The sequence below is a fragment of the Tauraco erythrolophus genome, chromosome 11 (assembly GCF_009769465.1).
Source record: "Tauraco erythrolophus isolate bTauEry1 chromosome 11, bTauEry1.pri, whole genome shotgun sequence".
NCBI classification, from domain to species: Eukaryota; Metazoa; Chordata; class Aves; order Musophagiformes; family Musophagidae; genus Tauraco; species Tauraco erythrolophus.
In genome coordinates, this window is record NC_141475.1 from 829,810 (window position 1) to 848,429 (window position 18,620).

The 18,620-nt window shown below is 50.5% G+C and overlaps 1 protein-coding gene across 3 annotated transcripts in view; it reads left to right on the forward strand.

Annotated features, from left to right (window-relative positions):
• The first annotated feature begins 17,177 nt into the window (after window positions 1-17,177).
• Window positions 17,178-18,620, forward strand: part of FARP2 (FERM, ARH/RhoGEF and pleckstrin domain protein 2) — an 85,918-nt gene continuing 84,475 nt past the window's right edge. For all 3 annotated transcript variants that reach the window (XM_086618181.1, XM_086618180.1, XM_086618179.1), the window contains exon 1: window positions 17,178-17,382. In XM_086618181.1, the coding sequence (XP_086474307.1) occupies window positions 17,179-17,382 (204 nt within the window). In that variant the 5' untranslated portion in view covers window position 17,178. The remainder of the gene's footprint in view (window positions 17,383-18,620) is intronic.

Genomic DNA, 18,620 nt, shown 5'->3' on the forward strand with positions numbered 1-18,620 from the left:
ACAATGAAATAACGACTGGAAAGCTTCTTATAAAAAACCTTCCAGATGTGTTAGTTCTGTGTGTGTTTCGCAGAGCGAAAAAGATGGCAACTGTGGACGGGGACAAAGTAGCATGTCAAAACTGACATGTAAAACATGTCACAAAACTGGGGAAAGATGTTGTAAGCTTTCTGTTCAGAAACGTGGGGATTAGTGCCAGAAGCCTCCTCAAACCTTTTTATTATACACTCATATGTAGGAAGAATTTTTTGGGGAAAAAAATAACAGTAATATTATGGTAGTTTGGGATAGATATGATCAGAATCACGATAACCCTGACTCTCCACAGTGAAAACTGGACCTTGTTTTGCCACTGGCAGTGCTAGAAGGAATGTTACACTAAAGCATTTTTTTAGGCAGCACGTTGACTTACGTGCTCACACGCTGGAACAAGCTTCACTTGACTTTAAATTTGCTGGAAAAACCCACGCTGTCGCGTTGTTTTGGAGGAGCTGCATGCATTGTTCGGATATGGCTGTGCAGATAAACTCCTGTGGTTTCTTCAGGCAGTGGTGTAATACAGCTGAACGTATTTGGGTAACTGTGTCTATTTAACCTTTTTTTCTGGATGCGTTTCACATCCAATTTATTCCTGTGCTTCTATGAATATTTGTTTTCCAGTCCTTTTCGTCCACTCGTACTATTTCTTCAACATACTAAGGATTTATTTTCTTCTGGTCATCTCTGTGCTATTCAGTGGATTTTTCTTTTCTGCTTTCAGCTGCTGCCCTTTCTTTGCTTCTTCCATTTGGTATCCTGCAAGTTTCCAGCATTCTTCTCCTATTTCATCCGTACCTTTGGAGTAACATTCTGTAGATTCCACTTCTCCTAGTTAGAATGACAACAGGTTGTCTACAGAAGTGTTCCCTTTTCTGAAGAGAGTAGTTGGAGCTGACTGCCTGGCCACCCTGGCTCTTTGGCTAGGAATGAGGCAGGAGATCCTTTAGAGCCTCTTGTGTACATGTTTCAGGTTGTTCTGAATATTGGGATGGCTGGGCTGGAGATCAAGTTGACACCACTTGCTCCTAGGCTTTCCATTTAGTTGACACCTACGGATGAGTTAGTCATAAAACACTCTAATGACCTCAGAGTAAGTGCCTGAGAAGAAAGCTGCCTTGTGATGCCAGAAGAATGTTTGGCATTTCATTAACAAATTCTACCAAAAAGGACCACATTCAGCCTTTCTCTTAACAATGTGCTGTCAGTTTACTGTCCTGGGCAGCAGTATCAAAAGGTCCAGTGCAAAAGGGAAGGAGTTTTTTATTGCTTTATCTTCCGCAAAAGCTGGAAATTAGTAGGATATCATCCCAAGATTCTGAAAGAAACAAAGTATAGACTTGTGAACTTTTTGACTTTGTGACTTGGATGTCAGTCCAGTTCTCTGTTGTTTCTATCTTCAGTAGGCAGCATGAGTGTGGTCAAGGGAGGGGATTCTGCCCCTCTGCTCTGCTCTCGTGACACCCCACCTGGAATACTGCGTTCAGCTCTGGAGTCCCCAACACAAGAAGGACGTGGAGCTGCTGGAGTGGGTCCAGAGGAGGCCACGAAGATGATCCGAGGGCTGGAGCCCCTCTGCTATGGAGACAGACTGAGAGAGTTGGGGCTGTTCAGCCTGGAGAAGAGAAGGCTCCGGGGAGACCTTCCAGCACCTTCCAGTACCTAAAGGGGCTACAGGAAAGCTGGAAAGGGGCTTTGACAAGGGTGTGGAGTGACAGGACAAGGGGCAATGGCTTTAAACTGAAAGAGGGGAGATTTAGATTGGATATAAGGTAGAAATTCTTCCCTCTGAGGGTGGTGAGGCACTGGCACAGGTTGCCCAGAGAAGCTGTGGCTGCCCCATCCCTGGAAGTGTTCAAGGCCAGGTTGGATGAGGCTTTGGGCAACCTGGTGTAGTGGAAGGTGTCCCTGCCCATGGCAGGGGGGTTGGAACTGGATGATCTTTGAGGTCCCTTCCAACCCAAACCATTCTGTGATTCTGTAAGTGTCTTGTTTTCAGGTAACTATCCTGCACTGCAGACTCCTGTTATATTGTGTGGTCGACCAGACAAATATTGCATGGATCTTTCCGAGTGTCTACTACAGTCGTGGCTAGGCACACCTCGCGTGTCCGTTCCATTAACTACTCTGTGGCATTCTTGCTGGTTTATCTGGCTTCCGGGCCCTGAAGGATTGTGCTAGCTTGTTTCACAGGTTTGGTGGTTAAAAAACAGGTGAACAAAACATCTCCCAACTCCTCTTTCTTGACCTCTGGATAAAGAAAAACAAAAAACATCACTTTTTCTGCATTTTTCTGGACACTTAGTAGTAGATTGGGAACTGCTGCATGCTTTATGGAAGTATCTGAAATAGAATTCAGTGCAAAGAACTTTATGAAATTACGTGATTTTTCCGTATTTGCTATGTATTTTCCCAACATCGTGTATGGAACAGCGCACAGAGAGGGTAACACTGGGCTCCTGCTGACAGATAGCCAGAGAACGCTGGAAAGAAACTCTTAAAGGATTCCCGCAGTGGAATGAAAGGTTTCATTTGGGTGATTAGAACACTTGAGAATTCAACTTGCTTTTCCCACTGGCAACAATTCCAGAGGGCATTTCTCAGGAGAGTTAAAACAAACAGTTCTGCCAACAGCTGCTCGTTTTAGAGCCCTGTTCCCACCGTATCTGTCACCTGTCTGGAGATGCTTGATCGTGGCTCTGGGCACATCCTAGTCACCCAGACAGCCCAGAAGGCAAGAGGCTGAGAATGCAGTCGGTTTACCAGTGAGGCAGGAATTTTCCCTGTGCTAGAGCAGCCGTTGGTATTCCAGGTGTTCTACTGGACTAGCTTTCTTCTGTGTGGCATCCCGCTGCCACACAGGCAGGCTGTCGGAGCACGGTACTCTAAAGAATCTCTTTCATCCAAAAAAACAGGAGATGCTGACACCTGCTTGTGTGTCCTCTCCTACAAAGATGTGAATGATGCTGAAATCAGCCTGTTGTCACAGTCACCAGGTGAGAGCATCTGTAGCGACGTCGGATTTGGCGTAATTCTGGGTCAAGGCCGGGAACTGGGAATGGAAGGACTACGAGGAGGAAGGAAGAGTCCGTGTAAGGAGTTTGTTGACAGCGCAGCCCAGCCGTGCCGGGATTGCCTGGGTCTGGCTCGGAGCCACGCGAGGGTGTGCCGAAGTTTCAGGTGCGTTGGGGAGTTTCTGCAGTGTTTAGCAAGGCGGGATCTGATGGAGCTGTACGTTTGCAGGTTTAGTTTCGGTGCTTGAAATGCATTCCACCCACAGGAATGTGAGCCTGTAAATCCAGCAAGACTGAAGAGGTGTCCAGAGAACAACATGCTTTTGGGAAACTACCTCTGGCTAGAGCAGAGGCGGCCCTGCAGCCAGTCTGCTCGGCTGCAAGGAACTGGTCCCACAAAGCCAGGAGTGCCGTGCTTTGATTGCTGTGGGAAAGACCCAGCTCCTTAGAGGTGAAGGATGAGGAGAGCTACTAACTCTGCCAAGCCTGGGGCTTGCTCCTGCTCGCTGTGTTTCAAACCCAGTATAAGTGGTTTTTGGACTGAGGCAGCTCATTGTGTTCTGGCCTCAGCCCTCCTTGAATCCTCAGCTTTGCACATACCTGCTGTGGTGATGTAACCAGCGCTTGGCGCGTCAGATTTAAGGTATGGCTGCGTTCCAAGAGGGGTCCGTGTTGCCAGATCATAGAATCATGGAATGGTTCGGGTTGGAAGGGACCTCAAAGATCATCCAGTTCCAACCCCCTGCCATGGGCAGGGACACCCTCCACTACACCAGGTTGCTCAAAGCCTCATCCAAGAAGAGGAAGATAAGGCAGAAGGTCAGAGATATTTGAGTTATAAGACACGCCAGCCATTAGCAACCTCCCCATGTCGAGGTATCGTGCTTGAAGTGCCTCGGGCTGGCTGGCCTCCTGGTTTTTATTGAGAAACAAATTGAGGCCGGTGGGGCAAAGAGGAGGAATCGCCTCATTTTCATAAGCAGAAGCCAAAAATACGTGGGAGAATTCCCGTGGAGGAAACAGAGGCGCTCCCGAGTTATGCGCAGATAACTCAGCGTGTTCTGTAGGACGAGTAAATAAACACAGCCTGGGAGCTAATGCAAAACACTTGTTAAAACAGACACTGAGCCGCCTCAGCAGCAAATTTACCGAAAAAAGGGAAAGGCACCGACAGTAAAACGCTTTGTTGAGAACATGCCCGCTCCTGTGCCTCATAACTTGCAATTCCCCTGTTGGTTTAATGTTTTTGATGAATTTTTACTTTTAAGAAGCTTTTCCAGAAGGGAGAGCCCACATCTCCAAGGCAAGCTCTTCCCGTAGTGGTACTTGCTCCAAGTTCAGAGCTTTCACCCCTGAAGAGAGCGGGGGTTTGGCTCCCCAGAGGTGTTTCAGGGAAGCAGTTATCCTGCTGACTAGCACGCTCTTGGGAAGTTTGTACCCAGAGCGAGAAAACTGGTTTGAATCTTGCTTCCATGCCCAGCAGATAGTCTCAGGCTGGCTCCTTCGTCTGCTTGGAAAGGCAGGAGACCGGCGTGGCAGGAGCGGCAGGGCGCGTGTCCGGCAGCCCGGCGCAGCCTTCAGCGTCGGTGGGGAGTTACGTACTCTTGTCCCCTTGGCACAAACAGCTGGAACAACTAGTTTGGTTCTGGGGGAAGAGTGGGGAATCTAACAGTTCACCGTTTTGCCAGCAGCCTGCCGTTTGGTTGCTTCTTTTTTGAAAGTAACCTAAGGTAGCACGGTTAGTCAGCGTTGCCGAAAACCTCAAGCCAGGTTTATTTGGCAGTAAAATAATCCGTGATTAGTGTTTGGTGATCCTTAATTTTTCTTTTTGTTCTGAAGTATCCTGTCTGTGAAACAGGACTAAGCCTTCTTCTCCTTTATAGTTCAGATGCTTTTTTTTCTGAAACACGCATCCTTGTTAACTGGGCTTTTGCGTAGTTGTGTTGCCGGAAGTTTATTGGGATGGGAAGAAGAGGTGATCTTTTTTTCTTGGTAGAATTTCAGATTGTGGAGGAGTGGTGGTTTCTATTTTGTGGTTTTTTTTTTTTTTTTTTCCCCTGAACACACAGAGAAGTTTTTGATGTAGATCTTGGAAGCATCGTACAAGTCGTGACTGGATTGAACCCTTGTGCAGCTCCTCTGAGGTAACAATTTATGGATAGAGAAACTAGATGAACCTCAATGAGATGTAAAAAAAAAAAAAAAAAAAAAAAAAAGAGGGGGATGGAGGGAAAGCTTTCTGACAATCCCAGTTGTGTGTTGTTTTTTTTTTCCAGGCCTTGCCATTTCAGACATACATGGTTAGCCTCGCTGTGCGGGTTTTTTGACGACTATGCCATTTATTTCTCTTTTTTACTTTTACTTTTTCAAGTAAAAAAGAGAAATAAATGGCATAGTCGTCAAAGTGACTGTTTCGTCGCTGCTTAATGTTTAGGCCGTTACAGACAAAGAAGTGACATCCATCGAAAAGCCTTAGGATTCGGTTTAAAGGGAAGTTAGGGGAATTCCAGGGACATTCATGCCCTTCTGCAATAGGATGGATTTACCACACGAGGGCAATGTGCGATCGGACCGTGTTCTCTTGTCTCTACCCGTAGATGAAGAAAATAGGTGGCACCGTTGGCAGTTTTCTCCTGGCCTTTTGTTCCAGCGTTGTGCCTCAGCAGCCGTGCTTCTTTGCAGCTCGTAGCTCGGGCGTGCTCTTGGTTTGTCTGCTGTTGATTCAGAACTGCTGCTGGCTAGAGACTGCACCCCCCGGGCAAGGAGAACGTGTCGGGACAAGGACACTCATCCCGCTGGAAGAGGCTGCAGAGCAAGCGCCCGCGTGTGCGCGCGCAGGTACGGACATCTGCCGTGCTCCGTGCGTGTGTTGGAAGTGCCGCTCTCACCGTGAGAGCTCGCTTAACGTACGGATGCGATGAGGGAAGTCAGCGGAGGTGATTGCAAAAAAAGGATTGCATCCACTCGTTTTTTCTGTTAGCAGACTAGCAGATTTTTTTCCTGTCCATAAGTGGCCACACCTGTTCTAGAGAACTGGTTAATATTGAAGGTTTAATTCCAGGTCATAGTGTGAGGCTAGTGGTCTTTACCTTTTATAAATGGCAGTGTAATTGGTAGCTACACTGTTTGTAGAAGGGCTCCTGAAAAATGCCCCAAAGGAGAGCAACCTGAAGATCCCCAAGGATTACCCCTGTGAGAAATGCCATAGCACGAATGGAGCGATGAGGCAGAAGCACTTAAGATTGGAAGTGGAAAACCCCCCACAAAGAGTCTACAAATTTCTGTAGCGTGGAAACTGGTTTCTGTAGTTGGTTTAGCAAGATGCTGCTCATGATGAGTACCTCTGACGTTCCATTTCTGCCCATAGAACAAGGGGCATTCTGGCAGGTTTTGGAATATCTTCACTCCTTACTGTTGAAGAACAGTATTCTTGTGCCTCCAGGTCAGTGTCAACAGTGATTGAACCTGGTGTAGGAGAGTAATTCCAGAAAGGGGTAGGTACAGGTGTGTCTGTGTTACTCATTCCTTATGCTGATCACATGGATCAAATCTCCGGTTATCCAGCAATTCCTGTTCGCCTTGGCTTGAGCCTTTTGCCCTCTTCTTCTGATCAGTGTATTGATCACATCAGTGTGTTGATGGAACTCTATGATTTCCCTCTCTTCTTTTTGAGATTTTCCTGTGGTGTGGGGTGCGAGTGGGCTGTGCATGCAGAACACCACCTGGCCATGATCGCGGAAATGGGCTTGGTTTTCCTGTTTGAGAAGCAGTCTGATGCAATTCTGAGCCGTTAGGTAAAGAACTTGCTTATCAGCGATGAGATGGGCTGAGGGATGATTGGCCAATCCACGTTGCGCAGTCTCTACCGAGATGTCCGAGTCAATGTGGAGGGCAATCCAGAGAATGGGGTGGTGAGACAAGTGTCCTGGTTTAACCCGACCGGCCACTGAACGCTCTGCAGCCGCTCGCTCACCCTCCCCCATCCTCAGGGAATGGGGAAGAGAATTAAAGGGAAAAAGGGAAGGAGACTTGTGGGTTGGGATCAGAACAATTTAATAATTGACATAAAATTAAAAGTAATAGTGATAAAAAATAATAAAAATGATCATAATACGGGATAATATATAAAAGTGATAATAATATATACAAGTGAGTGATGCACGTGTAATTGCTCACCACACACTGACCAACGCCTGTCCCGTTCTGGCTAGCAGTTCCAAAACACAGAAGACCCAAAATAGCAATCCCAGAAGAGCACGAGCCCCAAAAAGAGAGCTCTGAAGAGAGAGAGAGACAGCTTCCTGGCCAACCTTCATCAACCTTCAACCGTATTGGGCATGATGTTGCATGATACGGAATATTCCATTGGCCAATTTGGGCCTTAATCCTAAACTAAGCTCAAATGCTAAGCTGGGAGTTGTGGGTCCGTTGCTCCAGCCATGCTCCCTCCCAGCTTGTTGTGCTCCTGCACACTGGCAAAACACGGGAAGCTGAGAAGGCCTTGATTTTTCTTAGCAACAACTAAAACCATCACTATATTATCAACGCTCTTCTCATACCAAATCCCATTCTAAATCCAAAACACAGCGCTCTTCTAGCTGCTAAGAAGAAAACTGACTCTGTCCCAGCTGAAACCAAGAAAACAAGGCAGCGAGTCTCCTGTCTGGTTCTGCTGCACAGGCCATTACGGACTGCAGAGTACTTGGCTGAGCTCTTCTGGGGTGAAACACTTTCAGATCAGGAATATGACTTGGGTGATCACTAACTTTTGTGGCAGCCAACCTAAGATGCGAAGACATTTGTGGAAGTGAGAGTTATTCCCTTGGTGGACCTCTGAGGTGCTCCACAGCGGGTGCTGTGACACCACGTCCTCAAAGGTGATGGGAAGAGAGTGAGCATCCTGTGAAGAACGCCCCAGCCCGTGCCGTTAGTCCTAACTGACACTGTGCTTAGGCTCAGGTTAACGATGTGTGCAGCAAATTGGTGAGTATCCCCAGGGAGTAACCGATGGGACAGTTGTGGTACGGGGCACTGCGCTAGCTCGAGGCGAAGTAGGGCAACAGCAGTGGCATTCAAAGCTCTGCGAACCGCTCCTCCGGCCTGGATTCTGGTGCTTCGGCTGGGCTGCCAGCAGTGAAATCTGTGCTGATTCATCTTCACACCCTCAGCCTTGGCATGCCTACACGCGTTGTCACTGTGGAGTCCCAGTATGACATGCTAGACAAGCGAACTGGTGACGGGCAATTAAATTGGGGAAGCGTGGTGTGCATGGTATAAAGCTCTGGCTTAAATGTTTGTAACTATTTCCATTCTCAGCTGTACCTATCTTCTGCTGTAGACAGAAGGGGAGGTGTAATGCAAGTTTTTGGGATTGCTTGCCTTGTTATTATGAGGTAGGAGACCTCTGAGAAACAGAGCTTCGTAGTACGTATTCGGAAAATACATGCTAACAAAATGAGCAACAGGTATAATTTTTCAGCCTGCAGAGTTTCTCTTTGCCATGATGAAGAATTTGAACAGGAAGAAGCTTTTCCAGCTGCTGTTTTTCTTGGTTGGGTAAGAAGTCTGCTTTGAAGGAATTCCTCCACGCTCATCTAGAGGGTGATGAAAGAAAGAGATGACATCATAATGTGGTAAAAGAGTAATTCTAATTGCCCCACTCAGGCCAGGAGGAGAACATGGCATAGAGATAGTTGAGCAAATGGTCACACCTCATTATCCATTTTTATCTTGCAAGGATAAAATTGTGCTTTGTCCTGACGCCACATCCTTCCAAGAGCAACAGCTGACTTTCATGGCTGGTGACATTCTTCTTCTCCTGGCTGTGTTCTCTAAACTTCCTCCTCCCATACAGGATTCAAAGGTACCACCTGGATGGTCAGAAAGCTTGCCTCCATGGGCATTCGGAAAGCTCGGAGGTCTTTGCGGATAGCTGTGAAGAACATATTGCTGGGTTTGTCTGTAGTGGGTTAGATAGCCATCCGTTCCCTCTTTCAGGTTCCAAATTCACCAAACACCATGTCTCAAGCACATTTTGTGTGTCCCAGTTGCTGAGCATTTTTGTAAACAACTGAGTGTGTAGAACAGAGGTTCAGCTTGATAAGGCACTTCCTATTTGCAGCCAGTTCGCTGGGAGTAGGAATCCCATCATCTCCAAGGACATGGAGCTGCTGGAGTGGGTCCAGAGGAGGCCACAAAGATGATGCAAGGGCTGGAGCACCTCTGCTCTGGAGACAGACTGAGAGAGTTGGGGCTGTTCAGCCTGGAGAACAGAAGGCTCCAGGGAGACCTTCCAGCAGCTTTCCAGTACCTGAAGGGGCTACAGGAAAGCTGGAGAGGGGCTTTGGACAAGGGTGTGTAGTGACAGGACACGGGGCAATGGCTTTAAAATGACAGAGGGGAGATTTCGATGAGATCTAAGGAAGAAATTCTTCCCTCTGAGGGTGGTGGGGCACTGGCACAGGTTGCCCAGAGAAGCTGTGGCTGCCCCATCCCTGGAAGTGTTCAAGGCCAGGTTGGATGAGGCTTTGAGCAACCTGGTGTAGTGGAGGGTGTCCCTGCCCATGGCAGGGGGGTTGGAACTGGATGATCTTTGAGGTCCCTTCCAACCCAAACCATTCTGTGATTCTATGATCTCCTCATGGGCAGTTCCCTTCCAAGCGATTCAGTAAGCAGAGAGCAGAGCTGTCATCATCTTCTAGCTTGTAAAAGGAGCGTCTTGTCCCTTCCCTTGCTTGTGGTGGAAGGAACTGAAGGTGGCAGGTGGTGCCGTGTCCCTCTGTAGCCTGGTCCTAAGCATGCGAGTAGGAACGTGAAATAGGGTGGTGACTTCTCTAACAGGGCAAAGTCACCTGTTAGAGTCACTTGTATATACGTTACAGTTTTCTTTTGTATTTGTGTGTGTGTCTGTGTGTACAGATGAGAAAACCTGTTACAGAAAGGTAGCTGCCAGGGACCATCAGCACGGATGGTATTGTCTGTCCCAAGGAACTGGGAAGGCAGGTATGAACAGGAGAGACTTCTTAAGGTTCAGGTTCATGGCATATAAACTGCTCTTGGAGGAATCCTTGTGCATCCTGCTAAACTCCTCGTGCTACGGCGGAGAATAATTTTTTGGCCTGCGTGGGTAGAAAGGCTAGAAATGTGGAAACAGAGGGACTGGATACGTGGACACTTAAACACACGGACCCTTCGGTGCCTTTTCCTTGCCGGATTGTTTCAGCGCGGCAAATTACGTGTTTTGTGCGAGCAACAAAAGCTAGCGACACGCGGCGGAGCACGAGCAGCAGGGTGGTGGTGCTTCTAAAGACTGCATCGGGAATTCTTGCGTCCTCTCCCTGGTTGTTGTCGTGTGTTGCTTTTGAAGGGATCACTTCAGATTTGTTCTCCAATTTAGCTGCTTTTTTTTTGCACGAGAAAATTTGTGTGCTCTGTTTAGATGTTCAAGATGTGACTGAAACGAAGATTGCTCGGGAGCATCTGCACTTAAAAGGATGTGAAACTGCGTGAGCGCTTCAGCTGCAAGTAAAATCCACTGCTCCGTCTCCATTGCCTCTGGAAGTACGATGCAAACGGTAGGCAAAGCAGGGTCTTGGATCATCCATTTCACTAATGAAAGTGCTTCAGTTTATTGGAATAACAAATGTTTTCACCAGTGGAGTGATCTAAAACGCTGCGTATACTTTTGCAACTTTCCTCATTTTTCGTTATTCGCGTGCACGAGATTCTTCAGCTCCATTTCACTTTTTAAGGAGGAGAAATAATGGGGCATATTTTTAAAACCTTGTGTCTTTTCTTTCTTTTTAAGAGATGAGAACGTTGCTAGTCAGGAATTATTAAATTTGTGAGTTGCTTCTGCCTGTGAGTGAGAGTGGTGAAGCTGCTCCAGGTTGAAAGGGCTGTTCTGCATGATTTACGTGTTTTGTTAATCTAAAAGTCATATGCTATGCTAATATTTTGTTTTTCAAATTGTTGTGAAAAGGTCAAGTTCTCAGAAACAAGGTGGCTCTTGGCATTTCTTGTGCCATCAGCCCTTTCCTAGGGAAATTCAAGTATTTCTCTCAGTTCTGTTGCTTCCCACCTTGAGGAGAAGACTCGGGTGGGACGTGGTCCCTCCGGGTGACCGGGGCGGTCTGTCAGAGGTAGACCTTTGCCGGCACCGGTTTTCCTGGCCGCCCTGGGACCAGTCAGCCTCGGCATCTGCTTTTGAGCAGACTCCGGATCCGGAAGGTGTGACGGTCTGTTCAGGCAGACCTCTGTTCATCCTGCGCCAAGTTTCCTACAGCGTTGGGTTCTTGGCTGTGTCACCGAGGGACTGGCTTGATGGTTTGGGAGTGAGGAGGAGGATGTTCTGATGATCTTCGGCCATGGGCAGTGCCCGATGCCTCTGTGCTGGATCTCAGCGCTTGGATGTATCTTCTCTCCTGATCTCTAGTGCTGTGGCTTGTTCCACCGCTGCTTAAAATTTGCCTGTTTGTCAAAAAGAAAGTTAACTCAATGAAGACCCGCAGTGCTCTTGTTCAAAGCAAAACGTGGGAGGTTTGTTGCCTGAAGCTCACTGACTGGTTCACGGCATGGCATCTTCCCCGGAGCAGCGTTCGCCTCTGCAAGTGGGACTAGTCTGCGTTTCGCGCCCCTAGAGAGAGCGCTGCCGCCGCCGGTGCCTCGGCGTGTGGTCTTCTGGGGTGTTCTTTTTTGGGTAGGGGCGAGAGACAGCCTTCCTGGTGAGCTAACTGCCCTTCAGCTCCGGCAGGAAAGGATTTGGCATAAATCATAGAATCACAGAACGGTTTGGGTTGGAAGGGACCTCAAAGATCATCCAGTCCCAACCCCACCTCCCAGCACTGTCCTCATGCTGGAAAAATACACTTTTTTTTTTTTTTAATTTTTTTTAAATAATCCCAAAAGCTGGGCAGAACGAAGTAGTGGCGCAGGGTGGTAGCAGCCCTGCGTGCCGGAGCAGGAGCACGAGGTGCCGGGACGAAGGGCTCCGTGTCCAGGCGCCCGGATTCCCCCGGGACTCCCGCGCCCACGGCACCGGTTCTCCTCCGGTGACGGCGTTCCCTGAAGGACTCGGGGAGGAGGATGGAAGCAGGAGCGGGGCGGGGGCCGGCGCTCGGGGCACCCCCGGGGCCCCGTTACGCGCCCGCTGCCGGCGGCACCGGGGCGCGCCCGGCCCCCGAGGCCCCGCCCCCTGCCCCGAGGCCCCGCCCCCGCCCCCGCTCGCCCAATGGCGACGCGCGGCGGGCGGGGCGGGGCGGGGCCGGCGCCGGGCCAGCGCGGGCGCGCTGCGCGGGGCCGCGGCTCCTGCGGCGGGACGGCGCCCGGCGCGGAGGTGAGTCGCGGCGCGGCGTCCCGTCCCGTCCCGTTCCCTTCGCCGCGGGCCGGCTCCGAGCTGGCCCCGCAGCCAGGCCCGGGGGAGCGGGCGGCAGGGCGGGAGCTGAGGGGCCCCCCAGCCCCCCGGGCGGGCCTCGGAGCGGGGCTGCCGGCGAGCGGCGCCGCAGGCCCGCCCCCGGCTCGGCCCGCCTGCGCGTCGGGCGCTTCCGCCGGCCGCCGCCGCTGTCGTGCGCTGCGGCCGCGGGCGGAGGCGTTCGCGGGAGAGCCCGGCCGGGGAGGGGGCCCGGCCTGGCCTGGCCCTGCCCGCGCCGCCGCACGGTCGGTGGTCCGCGCTGCTCTGGCCCGGGGAACGGGCGGCTCTGGCCGGCGGGGGGGCTCGGGAGCGCCGGGCGGCTGCGCTGGGCGGCTCGGCCGCTTCCCTCTCCAGCCGGGAGTGGTGGAGCACCTGCGCCCGTCCCCTCCCCTCCGCATCCGGCTCCCGCGGGGGCCGCCCGGAGCGGGCGGGGTGGGAGGGGGTCGCTCTGCGCCGTCCCGCTGGTTCCCGGTAGGCCGGTGACGAAGCGCTCCCGGAGCCCCGCTCATCCCGCAGGGACCCGCTGCGGGCCTTCCCCACCCCCCCGGGCATCCGTCTCCTTCCAGGCAGGCGGGCGGTGCCGCCGGCCGCAGCAGCGCAGCGCGGCGGGGGAGCGGCACGAGACGCTGTTTGTGGTCGCGACAGGGGACGGTGGTCGCAATGGGAGTGAGGGGTCTGGGTTTCAGGGAGAGGCGTCTCTCCTGGTGCGGCTGGAGCACTCGTGGTCCTCATCCCTCTTTGCTCAGTTGGATTCCTGACGCATCGGTTGGTGCAGTGATGTTAACAGGCTCCTGGTGAAAAAGGTAAAAGAGGAAAGTTTGCTTCTGGGGGGCTGAAGGGACCTGCTGTGTGCGGGCTCCTGCCACGCACAGGTGGCGGGGTCCCTTCCTACCAGAGGCACCAATCACTCGGCTCACAACAGGGAGCTGGGAACGGGCGCTACTTCAGCCTTCCGCACCGGCGAGGGATGGAGCGTCACAGGGACTCTGTCACTCACCAAAACACCCCGTACTCGGAGGAGTTCCTTTGGAAGCTCTTGGTGTCTTGCACAGGCCTATCTCGGGTTAAACTGCCTTTCCAGATTTGCCTCTTAGCTGAAAAGCGCTGTCTTGCTCCTGCAAAATAAGTTTCTTCCATCCACGTAGAAGATAAAATTCACTACAACTTTGAAGCAGTTTCAGAAAGGCAACAAAAAAGTACCTAGAAAGCTCAGTTTTGTAAGTTTTGTTCCCAGCTGCTCCTTCAGGCTCACTTGGGGCTGAGAGTGACGGTCGTTCTGCCGCTGCGCGTCAGGGAGCTGCTTTAGCTTTGATGCCTGGTCCCTGTTTGTAGGAAGTTATCGAGACACGCACTCAGTGCAAAGAAGCTCAGGGTGGGTGAATCCAAGGAAGATTGTTTTCCTTAGAGCTGCTAGTATTGCGGTAACGTTGTGTTTTGGTTTTGTGTTGGTGAGGAGGTAGTAAGTGAGACCTTGTTCTGGCTCGCCTGGGGTGGGAGGCTCTCAGTGCTCTTGGGCGCTTCCCGGCTCTGCTCGTAGAGCCTCGTTGGTGCTTGCAGCCTGTCTCAGGCTTTGCTTTTTTGTTTTCCTCAGCCCTTCATTTAGTCGTCCCGTTTAACTGAAACGCTTCCTAAATTATAGAATCATGGAATGGTTTGGGTTGGAAGGGACCTCAGAGATCATCCAGTTCCAACCCACCTGCCATGGGCAGGGACACCCTCCACTACACCAGGTTGCCCAAAGCCTCATCCAACCTGGCCTTGAACACTTCCAGGGATGGGGCAGCCACAGCTTCTCTGGGCAACCTGTCCCAGTGCCTCAGCACCCTCAGAGGGAAAGATTTCTTCCTCATATCCAATCTAAATCCCCCCTCTGTCAGTTTAAAGCCATTGCCCCACGTCCTGTCACTACACACCCTTGTCCAAAGTCCCTCTCCAGCTTTCATTTAGGCCCCTTTAGGTACTGGAAAGCTGCTATAAGATCACCCCGGAGCCTTCTCTTCTCCAGGCTGAACAGCCCCAACTCTCTCAGCCTGTCTCCAGAGCAGAGGTGCTCCAGCCCTTGGATCATCTCTGTGGCCTCCTCTGGACCCGCTCCAGCAGCTCCATGTCCTTCTTGTGTTGGGGACTCCGGAGCTGAACGCAGCACTGCAGGGGGGTCTCAGGAGAGCAGAGCAGAGGGGCAGAATCCCCTCCCTCGCCCTGCTGCCCACGCTGCTCTGGATGCAGCCCAGGACACGGTTGGCTTTCTGGGCTGCCAGCGCACGGTGCCGGCTCATGGTGAGCTTCTCATCCACCAGCACTCCCAAGTCCAAATCATGGCACAACGTTTTTTGTGAAGAAATGTCACGTGTAGTCAGCTTACATAAACCATGATACGTAACTATCATCAACAGTGAAACTGGAGATAGTGCTTGGCTTGGTCACTGCTCCTCACACTTCTGGGTTTTGAGGCAGTTGGAGCAGGCCAGGCTGTCTGAGGACTTTTAATAAAGATAACGACATTAGTGGAGGGCGCTGGGGGTGGTGTGGGGAGACGCTCACAACTGCAGGCAGGGCACAGCTCTTCTAGGGAAACAGACCTTGTGTTTACTGCCTAGGTGCTTGTTAGACCTTAAAAATCTGAATATATGCTGGCTGGGGACTAGTCTAGCGGTAAATATTTTTAGGAACGTGTCCTCAGCAAGACTGGAGGCCAAGCCCCGTTGAATTCTCTTTCCCTGTGAACACCTGTGAGGAAGGACTTTGACATCTGCAGTTTCCGTTTGATGTGATTTTGGTCTCTCCTGGCTGGTAACCAAAGTTAGTAGCTCCTCGTTTAGTCTGGAGCTGGGTGGCCTGCCTGCCTTGTCTTCGGGAACCGGCTGGCTTCAGCGGCAGAGGAGCAGGCTGCTGGAGCCTCTCTGCTGTCAGCTTTCTCCGCGCGCTGCCTTGGCTGTCACCGCTCCCATGGTTTTCCTTGTCGGTAACGGCAGTGCCTGGCCCTTCTGGTAGCTCTTTATTCAGAACGGGGTGCAGTGTTCACGGAGTGCTAATTTCAAGAGCAGTTGTCTAATAAATCACCTACGTGAGGACCATAACTGATTGTGGGCAGCTTCAGTTGCTGGTAGGTGTCTGAGTGGCAGTAGCAAAGTTTTACCCTATGGTTAGGTTGCAAGGGACGCAGTGCCAAGGGGATGGAGGTGACACCGAGCTTTGATTTCAGGTTAGCAGTTGGAGGTGGTTTTAAAGTTTGGGACTTAAAAGTTTTCCTCCTGGGCTGTGTGGCCAGACAGGCTGGAAGTTTGGTGACATCACATGCACAAAAACAGTCCGAGAAAGAAACTTTCTGCTAATTTGTCACCTACAGCTGGTAGATTGGGCACTGGACATGGTGCGCACGGTTTTAAGGATGTGGTCATCCTTCTCATACTTTGAACATTGAAACCCACTGGTCTGCAGGCCAGGAAGGTGTTTGACCAATCTCAGTGTGTGCAAGTTATAAAACCTAAACCCCCCACACTCCTAATTTTCAGTGACACCCAAGGCCGGCTCCGTTTAACTCCACGGAGCAGGCTGCCTACGTACCCAGAGCGCCCAGGGACAAAGCAGTGTTTTCATGGTCTGCCTCTCTCCTTTTGAGACAAACCACGTTTATTATGAAACAACAATCTAACACTTCATGGGATTTTTTGTAGTGTGGCCACGCGACGGCTGTCCCAGCGTCAGTGTCCGCATGCTTTCGATCCTTTGGGCACGGCGTGGTGTTTGGGAAACGCAACCCAAAGCACCGAGGGGCCTGTCGGGTTCCCTGCGCGTTGATGCCGAGTTCTTCGTGCCAGCAGTGAGCACAGGGCAGCGGGTTTGTTGGGAGCGTTGTGTCCTTCGTGTTCACGTGGATGCCGCCGCGATCCCCCTGCGAACGTCGCCGCTGGTCCCACGGAGGGCCGGCGAGGGGCAGGCAGGTTTTCTTCCCCCGTATCAAATTGAAGGTTTGCTTTGCAGCAACCGCCAGCAAAGCGTGAAAGTGAGGATCGTGACGTAGGAGTCGGCCTGCTCGAGCGAGTGTAGATGGCTGTGATGGAGATTTTTGCCCGCTGACTTCATCCGGGTACGGCGCAGGTTTGCTCGTAAGGTGCCGCGCTGCTGCCGCGGCAGAGATCGGCAGGCTCTGAGCTGCCAGCCTTGGTCGGAGGAGTTAGTTTTGGGTGAGTCATCGTCTTGGGGGAATGGGGAAAGTTGATTGTTCCTGTTATCTGGGGGTGCGGGCTGACCTTGTAGCGAAGTCAACGGGACGGGTAGGTACCAGCCAGAGGCAGGGTCCTGCCTTTCCCTCCGCCGCCTGCTCCAGGTGGCTTTTCCTGCGCTGTCGGCAGCGCTCGTGCTGTGGTGGCCTGGTTTAGAGAGCTAAATTGGCAGCAAAATTACCTGGAAATTACAGTGTCAGTGTGTAAGGAGGGTGGAGGGCACAGATTTGATTATCCAATTTCCTAACCGTGTTTTGGAATTTTTTTTTTTTTTTGCCACTGATTTTTCTTCCCAGCAGCTGGATTTTTGGCCAGAGTTTCATTGACTTTGTTATTGGTTTTGATAGCAGGATGAAGAGCATTAAATAAGGACTTCATGTGTTATTGTGCTTCAGTGGGTAGTGTTTTCATACGGGGTATCAGTGGAAAACTATCTTTCAGGCTGTAATCCTCTGTTTTCTTCCAGGGTTCTTTAGACTCGGCTCACCATTGAAAGATGGGAGAAATAGAAGGAACATACAGAGTCCTGCAGACTCCTGGCTCTCGTTTGGGTGTCCAGAAGACCACGGGAGTGAGTACCTTGGAGCCGGGACAGAGCCTCTCTACTGCAATGGCATCATCGCCTGCCAAAACGCACGAGCGGGACCTGCCCATCAAAATAAAGATGTTGGACAACACGGTGGAAGTACTTGACATTGAGGTAAGAGAGGTTTAAACCCGATTTCAAGTACACTTAGCCTCGGATAACGTAAAGCTCACAGCACGTGCTGCTGTACAGAGCTGGGATGTTTGGAGGCAATACCTGAATGAAGATTCCTGTAGGGATTTTACCTGCTCACAGGTAGTTAAAGGGGTAGCACATCTTGTTTTTTAAAATCTTTTAAGTATAACGGATGTTTTGTGTTTTTAACATTCTTGAAATAAAAGCACATACTGTAACAAGAAGCTTTAACTGTTACTTGCTTTAAGGGAGCACCAGCTGTCTTCTGCCAAACTGTTCTTGCTTCCTGAGCCACATGCAGCTTTGTTGATTTGGCAGCCGAGAGAGCAGAAGAGTTTTTCCCCAGTTATTACTTTTTATTAATTATTTTAATGGTGTGCATCCTCTTCAAGTCAACCTGCACCTATTTGAAAGCTTCGTCTTGTTGCCACACTTGGGGAGGGAGGCACTGGAGAGGTGGCAATGTGTGTGAAAATGTTTATTAGAAAGCATGCTTGCTTAGCAGTTGGGGAAATCTGCCTTAAGAAACACAAACGGCGCTCGAATTTGGGGTGGTTCTGTTTTCAAACAAGCAAACATCTTTATTCTTCAAATTCTTGTTTCGTTCTCGGCTTTAAGCTCAGACTTTGATTTTAACTTGCCTAAAGATCTGCTGTTAGGGAGCAGCTCAGTTCGAGTGAAGATACTCAACAGCCAGATGTTCTGCGTTAGTGTCACACTGACTTTGTAATTAGCACTCGTAACCTTGGGTGGTGGCGTTAGACTTAAGCAGGTTTTTCCAAATAGAGTGAAAAAGATGCCTGTGGAGCTCTAAAGAAATAGTGACTTTGGGGAATGTCCTCTATAGGTTGCTGGCCAGCTGTTCAGCTCTCAAATGTGAAATCTGACATTTTTATTTTCATTTTTTATTGTTTTCTTAAGTGTGAGGCTGTGTCCGCAGGTGGGAGGACACAGGCAGTACAGCAAACCCATCCATCCCTCATTTACTGCATAGAACACAAAAGCCTCTCTCTTTTTTGTTTTTAATCATGTTAGAATATTTTTAGAAAAACATCTGCTGACTTTGCTTCTTTTGAAGTGTGATTTTTTTGTTGTTGTTGTTTGTTCGTTTTTTTTCAAGTTGAGGTAGATGTTGGTGCTTTCGTGTTTTGATTCTAAAAAAAAAAAAAGAAAAGTAAAACAAGCAACCCTCCCTAACCCTGTAATTTTGGAAATCA